This window comes from Montipora capricornis, chromosome 11 (genome assembly GCF_036669925.1).
Source record: "Montipora capricornis isolate CH-2021 chromosome 11, ASM3666992v2, whole genome shotgun sequence".
Lineage (NCBI taxonomy): Eukaryota > Metazoa > Cnidaria > Anthozoa > Scleractinia > Acroporidae > Montipora > Montipora capricornis.
This window is the reverse complement of record NC_090893.1, coordinates 35,138,714-35,148,713: the sequence shown is the minus strand read 5'-3', so window position 1 is coordinate 35,148,713 and position 10,000 is coordinate 35,138,714. Positions and strand designations below refer to the sequence as shown.

Below are 10,000 nucleotides of genomic sequence, written 5' to 3'. Positions count from 1 at the left end.
CTCGCAAGTTCACCATGGTTGTGTCCCTCGGAGGGGCACAAAAATGGCGGCCGGAAGCTAACAAAAACATATGTCATCGAGTTTTGTTATACAAAGCCACTAGTCGTCTTCCGAGGGCTCATAAATATCTGTGAGTACTTATTCTCACACAAGAGCTGTTCAGATTGCAAAATCTTAGGGGATAAGTCACTTTTTTAACCTATGTGATAGCATTCTCGGCCGCAATTTTACTGTCCTGTTTACGCAAAAGCTTAGAAATTCAACCTTGCCTTATCACAAGACGAAAAACCCTATTAAACTGAAAATTTGTGAAAAGACAAGTTTTCAGCTGTTCTAATAACTGACTAAACTAAAGCCCTGGTCAAACGGAATCACAAGTAGTCGCAAGTAGCCACAAGTTGAACTTGCGTAGAGACTTGCGTTGGGTGGCCAAACCGACTCGAAAGTTCCCTTGCAAGTACAAGCAAGTCGCAAAAAAAAACCATTTTTTTTTAGTCTGATTGGTCAACCAACTTGCATTGACTTGGGTTGGGTGGCCAAACGGTGAAAAACTTGTGTCGACTTCCGGGAAAATTTGATCTCTACCAAAGTGAGTGCAAGTCATCGCAAGTCAACACGAGTGCACGCAAGCCCTAGTCAAACGGAGTCGCCAGTAGACGCAAGTTGTGAACTTGCGTCTACTTGCGAGTCCGTTTGACCAGGGCTTAAAATCTCAAAAGGATTGATAATTCCTTATTTTTTAAATTTTGATGACGTCACGTGAAAACCAAGAATAGTACACGATGACGTTTTGGTATCGTAAATCATTATAGTCCCATGGTAGATGTCTTAAGTAAATAACCCCCTGAGAAGACATGTGGTTATCAGTAAAATACTAAACCCAGAAAGACTGAAGAAAATAAAAGGGAATCGAGAAACATTGGCTTTGAGGCTGACATGTTGATCATTTTCAAGTATCCTTACAACTTCATTTTCACCAGAAGGTTAGGCGTGCACTCTGAGCGTCAGACAGCTTTCTAAGACAAAAGTTCACCGAAGTTAAGGTCATTTCTCGCTATTGCACTGTGCATCCTGTACTGCGCCTATGGTGTGTCAATATTTATAATGGATCAAATTTGCAAAATTGTAAATATGGCGTAAGTCAATCATACGCGCAGAAACAGTTCACAAAACACGAGAGAAGTTGTGAATGACCCATAACTCTTTGCGAATAAGCGCGTGCATTCCAAGAACATGGCGAATTTTGTTGTTTTGATCTACGATAGTCGAGAATAGACAGGTACAATGATGTTTTAATCTTAAACGAACACGGTGACCTATATCTTTTATTGCATAATTTTGGTGTACAAATTTTCCCCTTTAAATAAAAAAATTAAAAAGAAGTAATCGAAAGGAAAAAAAAGATATAGGTAAAAATGTACACTAAGCCCCTAACTCAAAAATGTAAATTATGATCTTGAAAACAACGACTCGAGAAACGTTTTTGGGGGACGTAGTTTTAACTGGAGTGATTTTTTCATAAACTGTACAAGACAGTGTTCTATATGCTCGAGACCTTCTACCTATCAGGTGTTTTTTCAAGTGTTTATTTAAAAACCCTCTCGTTTAGCTGCCACAAAATTTACCCGAGCCGGGTATGATTAGTATCAGTACGGCATCAATGGGGTAAGATTGGCATTATATATCTTAAGCAAGGACGGTGACTTATCGCTTTTTTTTTTGTAGTTCTCACAACAGGGATTAGTAGGGCACATCCAGGGAAAGTTTCAAGAAAATGGTTTGACACCTTTTTTTTCTTTTCCCTGAGGAATCACCTTATCCCTGTCCGGCGGGGTTAATATCTGGATGGGAGACCTCAAAATATACCACTTTGTGCCAGAAACATAGGGCCGAAAATTCTATTTTAACGCTAAAAAATCTGAACTAAGGTACATATTTTGTTAGCCTGCTTATGCAAAAAAAATATTGATGCAAAAGTAAATAAATATTGATACACAGTTTTTAGGAAGAGCAGAAGGAAGTTTTCAGGAAGTATTGTTCGAGAATAAAATATTTTGCCATCAGCAACAAAATTTGAGATACGAAAACAACAAATTTTGAACCACAAATAGATAGAGGATATTACATGGCCACGCGGAGACACGAAATTTCTCTTCGAGTGTTTAAAAGGCCAGAAGAAATATTTCGTATCTCCAAGAGGCCATGTAACATTCTATTTATTGTATAAACACCAATGAAGTACTAAATCATTTCACGAAAGGCATCGCCAGGCGCGATTTTTATATGTAACCATAACAACAGTGATCTTTTCACATGTGAAAAGAAAATGTTATTTTAGATATCATGTTTTTGCGCAAAAGCTCCCTTGGTATTTCATTGGTGTTTATATAATGGAAAAAGTTACCACCAGCGAAAAACATTTTGGGAGATTGTTGCTACGTTCAATCTTTCTACTGTACTTTTGGCTGCACAAGTAAATCGCAAAATCGAAAGTGATATCGAATTCAGCGAGCGCCATGTTTAAGTTATCTTGCGTGTTTACACGCAAAACAGAGGATACATCTGTTTCAAAATGATGGCAAGACACCAGGTTTTTCTTTTTGTTAGTTTGGTTTTTTTTTCTTTCAAGTGCTATAAAGTTTGACAAGAAATGTGCAAATTCAACAAAAAGATCACTAACTCTTGAGGTTGACCATTGTCTCAGTGAAGTCAAAATTTTACTCCCCTAGACAAGGTTATTTATCACCAGGTAATTCCATCATTTTGAAAAGAGCAGCTGCTTTATTATTCATCAGCATCACAAATTCTTGCCGATTTTGGGGCTCATTTGCTTGGAACTCAAGCACGCTTCCAACAGACCTGTTTCCTTTCGTGATTTATGCACGCGCTGCGGGCCTATTGGCACCACAGAGACTCTTACACTCTTACAACCTGGTGACATAATGTGTAGTGCGCTGTAAGTGCACTACCACAAAAAAGACACCACAAGTATGCATCTGCGCATGTTGCTAGTTCGAGTGAACACCAGCCTTTTCGGAAATTTGCCTTGCAGTTATCTTTTTTTTTCCTCGGACCCATTTCTATTTGCTTTGTTCTGAGATTTTGGCACGAAGATCGTTAACCTGATTTCCTTAACCATTTCTCTTAAACTTTTTAGAATTTCTTTCACGTTATCAGCAAATTTGCAACGTGAAATAGCCAAATCTCGAGGTTAACGAAAACATGAGCAAAAACAGTGAATGTTGATTTTCACTCTTGAACATTGTTACTTCCAATAAATTTCCTAGATAAATCGGTTAGTTTGAAGAAGAAGAAGAATTGAACAAATTACCCACAACATAAGGAAACGACGAGCTTGTAACAACAGCAACAAAAAGGGTTAACAGGCTCATTCCGGTTACTATGCCAATTGCAAGGCCCACTTAATGCTTTATTAAAACGAATAAAAAAGTAAAACAAACAAATAAAATGCAAGAAAACAGTACCCCGAAAATGTACAAAACCCTCTAACATTTTTAAAACATGCAGAAAAACATCTTGTGAAAAAATGCTATAAAAATTACATAACTGCCAAAAAATTAAGGAAAGACTTAACCCCCTCACCCCTAAGGCGTTTCCCATTGACAAGTAAAATCCACTACCGTTAGACAGAGTAAAATCTACAAGTGCTGCTGTTAATGAAAAAAACTTTAAGGTTAAACAGGGCATACTGATCCGAGCTTTGGAGTCAAAGACCTAAATGTAAATTGTGAGAAAGTGGTTTGATACAAGTAAATAAAATTTTTGAGGTCATTATGAATTAAATAATTGTGGGATGTTCGTGTTTTATGTTGGAGATGGAAGAGCTTTTCCATTTCTGGAATCATGCTGACTTGACTTTGTTGGTGCCAGTCCCCCTTCTCAGCTAGAGAAGAGAGCCGAGAGCCTGCTTGATTGCTCCCCATTGGCCATCAAAATCCTCTGGTGTTCGAGTAAAATATATAAGTGGCCTTTCGGGAGGCAAAGTGTTAAGAATCGCCATATCAGATACTAGATAGTGTTATGTTATTCTTAATACCTGCCAAAGATAACGCAATCAATCCAACCGCACGATGCACCCAGTTGAAAAGAACTCGCCTTAAAGAAAATATACATCACAGAAGTAACAAACGCAACAATGCATTAAAAAATAGCAGCACATTCTCTACATCAAGCTGATGTAATTATCACAAAAATCGGCTTCTTAAGATCTGACCTTTTAATGCTACCACAACTATTTGATAGGCAAGAAAGGCACATGGCTGAAATAATATGGTTAAAATAATAATACAAAGTAAGCCAGTGTCTGATCAGACTAATCATATTAAAGGAAAGTGCTTCACCAAGGATTCAAGGATTGAAGTGACCTCTGAACCAGAAATCGGGGCCGAGGATGGGCGGAAAAGCGGCCAGAGGAAAGACTAGAGCCAAACATGGTAACCGGTCGTTTCACCTGCAAGTTATTTCGCCAACTACTCGGATCAATTCACAAATGTGAAGCAGTCAGTTCCTAACAAATACTAGAAGAACATCTCGGAATTATTCATATTGCACAAGAATAAAAGGCAACTGGTTACTGTGCCTTGCCTTACCTTCTTCCTGCATTGACAGGAGGTCTGAAAAAAGCTATGAGTGGCTGCAGAACCGCTATGACCAAAACAATAACTCCGATGAATGGATGTGCACCAGCATCCTATATGCAAACAATAAATAAGTCGTTATTACTTGAGTTTCCTGCCAATATACAGCCATCCATTGTCCGCTGATTTTATAAAATACCGGTAAGTTAAATGCGAAAAAAAAAATCCTCACAAATCACAGTCAAAACAAGGCGATATTTTGCTAAAAAGTAGTTCTTGGTTTGGGTTATGGTGATAGCTTCAAGGTTAGGGAAGTGTTTTAGCCATGCTATTTGGTCTGTCTTTCTTTCGGCTGTCCAATTCGTTTGAGAAATATGTGAGAAACTAGCGAGCTACAACCCCGGTCAAAATTGTTGGAACACTTCATGGGAATCTCCCCCTTCCCCCTTCACAAGGTTGAAAACAGTTGGTGATTACACATTTTCAAAGCTGTTAATTTGCGCGCTATAAGCAATAATACTATTATATTATTATTATTACAAGTGCATGGCTTCTTTACGTTCAAATGCCACTGTATAATTTTTGCATTCCACTGATTGTTTGAAATAATATTATGGCCTTAGAATTGGTTTCTGGCCTTAAGATTGGCTTCTGGTTTCATCAAATTACCCAATTGATTACTTTTTCGAGGGCTGTTTACCACCTAAAATAAACAACCAAACAATAAAAACTTTGGATTTTTCAGTAACATATCACTTTAGGGAACCCCACAATCATCCAAGTAGTAAGAACTTCGCTGCGCTTCTTCTTCGTTCACAATAATACAGGTTCACATGCTCACAAGGTTCTTTTTGCATCGCAAAAATGTTTTGACTTTCAATCACAAATTCTAAATAAATAAACTAAACACATATCTGTGTGAACCCGGGTTTTCATGATGTCCTGATCATGAAATGAAAACCGAAGAAAGAAAAAGAGAGTAGAGATGTTGGCTAGATTATTATTAATTATATAGGTTTAATGGCAAAGAATCTCACACATAAATGCTGGATGGTAAAGTGATCTCTCGCAAAGTTCACGCTCTAACCCATTACGAAAATGCTAGACATCTTTTAGTGCCGGTCTACCACGAACGGTGTGTGCATTTGCACCTGGTTTGAGCATTTTAGACACCATACTCATGCTTTCTTTCAACGACAAAATTTGAGTTTAATATGCCACGGATACACGTTGGGTTAAGCTACGTGCATGCACTTTAAAAGATGAATCAGCCAATTTGCAAAACGATGCCTCCTATGCGCTATGATTAACTTCTCCCATGCGCTTTACAAGCTTAAGTGCAATTTGTGGCTAAATGCAAAAAACCAAAGCCGAAATTTAACCAAGGGCATTTTCCCTGGAAAACCTGTGGAATAAATAAACAGTAAAATTAATTAATTAAAGCACAAAACAAAATAAATTGGACGTCAGCAAGTCAATTTTAAACTGGTTTGCCATTTCCTGATGATTTTATCTTGTGGCACTCAACTTTTGTGTCCGTTGAATGAAAAAACCACAAGTCAGGAAAGTTGCTGAAAGCCCTTCAATCGTAGGGAACATTATTCACACCCTGTTCTCACTAGGAAGAGCTGCAACCCAAAGGTACACTTCTAATAATTAGGGATTCCAAGCAAAAGTAATTAGGAATGCAATCAGTAAGGACATATCTGCACTCTTAAATGTTCCCCCTCATTTTGCCAAGAATAATTGCCCTGTCCCAGCCTCTTGCTGACAGTGAATGAACTATGCTTCTCCAAAATTGCCTTAAGAGCTAACACTATTTTTTTGGAAATCCCAGTAAAAATTTCAGTTAACATGGCTACACACATTTCACCAATACAGCAGCGTATCACCCCTGGATGCAGTTATTCTTTGCTAACTAATGAGAGGAACAAAGTAAAACAGCCATCACTAGTAATTAAAACCACATACCTCAGACCAGCTTCCAACATAAAGAAAAGCCAAAGAAGTTCCAAAAATAGTTAATAAGGCTGTTAACAACATAATGGTAATGTGAACCTTTGAAACAAAACAGAAACCATTGAATAATGCAAGAACAATCCAAAATGGCCTTCATTTCAGCTAAGAGATGATCATGCGCAATGGCAATTCACAGCCAATTACATCTAGGCTCAACTGAGAATTGAATGCCTGTATTGTTTGATGTGTGGTGCAAGGGAGCTTACAAAGGGGAAGGAGAGAAATTAAAGGACCGCTCTCTCCTAAATGAAAGAAGAACAAGGCCAGATTGCTGAAGAGCATCATGATAATTTAATGCAGACTTGGGAGGATGACCTGTCACACCCTACTTCTGAGCTGATTCAATAATTACAATAATCATAGTCATTAACAGGTCCAGAGAGAGCAGCCCAAACAGGACAACCTTACACTCATAAACTTCTGCAGCGCTTATTAAGTTAACCTACATCATCTTGGTTGAGATTTCTTACAGTTGATTAAGGTTGACTGGCCCTTAATTTGAAAATTGCCATTATTCAAGACATTTTAAAACAAAGGCTTTGTTCAGCAACTGACAAACCATTTTCAGCCAAAGGGTGATTTAGAATAACTTTAAAAAAACCACACACAAACATGCCTTACCACAAACCAAATTCTCTTGCTGCATATTTCCTTTTCACCCCAGACTGGCTTCATAAATCGTGCAATAAACATTCCCATGGTGGCAAAACCAACCCAAGCAAACACCAACAAAACAGCTGAATAAAGAAATAAATTAATTTTAAGGTAGACTACACTTGCAGTCCTTCTTTTATCCCTTAGTTAGTCGAACGCGAGGCATGAAAAGCATGAAAATATGAAAGTTTTATTTTGGCCATTTTTTTTTTGTGGTTTGTTGGAACAAATTTTTGTGATTCCTCTGTTCAAAAAGCATAGAAGCAGCACATTTATTTCATTTTACTTTGTCAAAGTGTGACATAAATGCAAAATCTATCTATCTATCTATCTATCTATCTATCTTTTTAATGCATTAAGTTTTTCTACCTAAGAAAAAATGAGCAAAGCAAACAAGATTGAGTGGTCTAAAATCAATGGTGCATTGCCTAAACCAAAACTTTACGTAGAAAAAGATGATGCCGACAGGTTGTACCATTGCCCAATCTAACAGGTGTAGGAAACACGTCAACAACGAGCATAGTTGGTTGTTTTATTTCGACAAAAAACGTCACGTAGACGCGTGTACGCGTTCAAAGCCCAGCGCTAGATCAACTCCTTCCTTTTCACCTTCCAGTAAAATAGGTGAGCAATTTGTGACTTGGCTTTCTGGAAGTGGCGGCAGTTACAAGAAAGATCATTACGTCCAGCAAATTGTCAATGGATGCTTGAATTTTCTCAAGTTTTGCTGCGAAGAACAGGAGGAATTAAATTTCAAAGTAATGGATTTTAGCATCCAAGCCTGTTGTTTAGGTTTATTTATTATTTACAAGAGTGCAAACTTGGACATGGCGGGAAATTGGGTTATATAGACGCCATTTCAGAGTTCATCGACTTCAGAAAGGTCAACGGTGCATCGAATGGAGTTCTAAGAAAATTATCTGACACGGAATTGTACATCAAAAGAGAGCGCAAGGGAGGGCGAAGATGATGAGATTGGAATGCACGCAAGATCTCGATTTCGAATCATTAGAGACCAGGGGCCACTGGGCAAGCATGGAAGAGCTGTTAGAAGTCGTGCCTCGCTACAAAAAAACCGTGAAAGCATGCCAAACTGACCCTGGGCAAGTGAAACCCAATACAATTTTTGGCCATCTACTTGTTCATCAAGGTGAAAGGATCGTGTCCCATGACTTACAATATCTCACAGTTGAAATGGTAAAGGCAGCAAAGGCGAATGGTGGTTTCATCGATCAGAAAACCTCTAAGACTGCTCAAACCCCAGTGTGACTTCGTTTTGGTCACCAAAAAACGGAAGCCAACACAGCAAATCAGGCAACAAGATATGCAAGTTGGTCTTCAACACAACTGGCAAATACATTCACTCCACACGCTACAGTATCGCCAAATCGTCAAAACGCAAAGTCTTTACGCGCTTAACCACAAAGGGCACCATGTTTTGTCTGAAGACCAAAAACAAAGCTCTGTCATTGCCAAAGTGCACTATTAGGAGCGGAGATCACGCGAACTTGCTGTAAAGGCCCACAAGTGTCTTCAAATATTACAGGTAAGCAAAGGCTCAGAGGTGGACATGGAAGTGAACACTAGATTTGGCAGATCAAGTCCCACAGCCACTTTTAAGCCAGCCATTGAATGTGCACGATCAGAACATGCATGGCCCAAAATCCATACCAGGCCTGACTCAAATCGCTTACTTAGTCAGGGCCCTCAACGTCAACCACTGAGGTTTACGACAGATGAAGATGATTTTCTAAAGAGGCGTATTGATACGTACAGATTTGGACAACGGACTGCTCCTTTGAGAGATCTAGATTTTCGTTTTCAGAAAGGCAGGTTGGCTGATTCTTTAAAGAAGAGGGCTGAACTAAAGTTCTTTCTCTCAAACCATGGTCACATTGTTCACATAGGTAGAAAACAAGCACTTCACGTTACCCTCTAATAGTTAAGTCTGTTGAAATATAGGTGCTACATGGTCAACGTTTGCAAAAACGTAACCCTTCCTTGCACTTGTACATATTTATTGCTGTGACATTGACATCTTAAATTCCTACGACCTGCTCCCATCTGACCTTGTAGCTCAGTCGGTAGAGCTGCGGTGATCAAGCCCGAAGGTCGTAAGTTCAATTCCCACCATGGTCAGAGTTTTCTTCTGTCCTTGTGTCGGCCCATTTCCATTAGTAGGGCTAACACTCACATGGTTGATATGGGAAGAAAACTAGCACTTCATGTTACCCTGTAATAGTTACATCTGTTGAAATATAGGTGCTGCACGGCCAACGTTTGCAAAAACATACCCCTTCCCTGCACCCTAAAAGACTGCCTTTTTGGAAGTCATCTCTAATAGTCCAAAATTAAAACAGTGGCTGGACGCAAATGAGACACATTTTTTAATATAAAGAAATCAATTTCTCTTCACGAGACTAATGTTCATGATAACAAGAGCTGCTAAGAGACATAGCTAAATAGAGTGTTCTTCTGTCTCGTTGTGTTCTGGTCTTCCGTTATGGATTTATCTAATGTGGGCTTCTCTCCGTACATCATCAAAAGCTCCTCTGAGGTAGCAATATCTTCAGGGAAGCAGGAGGGCACGGCACTGGTGGGTAACTGGTTAGAACCACTGTTTGGAAAAAGTTTCTCGTCGTCAGTGCTGTCACCTTCCAGTGTAAGTTCAGGTTGAGGCATGGGCTGCAACAATTTCTTGACAACCATCCGATCTTCCGAAGTAGGCT

At 39.0% G+C, this 10,000-nt stretch overlaps 1 protein-coding gene across 1 annotated transcript in view; it reads right to left on the bottom strand.

The window, feature by feature from the left end:
- LOC138023667 (ferric-chelate reductase 1-like) overlaps positions 1-10,000 on the bottom strand; it is an 82,259-nt gene that overhangs the window by 4,582 nt on the left and 67,677 nt on the right. Inside the window, exons 8-11 of the mRNA XM_068870710.1 lie at positions 7,239-7,354; positions 6,570-6,656; positions 4,611-4,711; positions 4,058-4,116 (exon numbers count right to left, since the gene is read on the bottom strand). Coding sequence (XP_068726811.1) covers positions 4,058-4,116; positions 4,611-4,711; positions 6,570-6,656; positions 7,239-7,354 — 363 coding nt within the window. The remainder of the gene's footprint in view (positions 1-4,057; positions 4,117-4,610; positions 4,712-6,569; positions 6,657-7,238; positions 7,355-10,000) is intronic.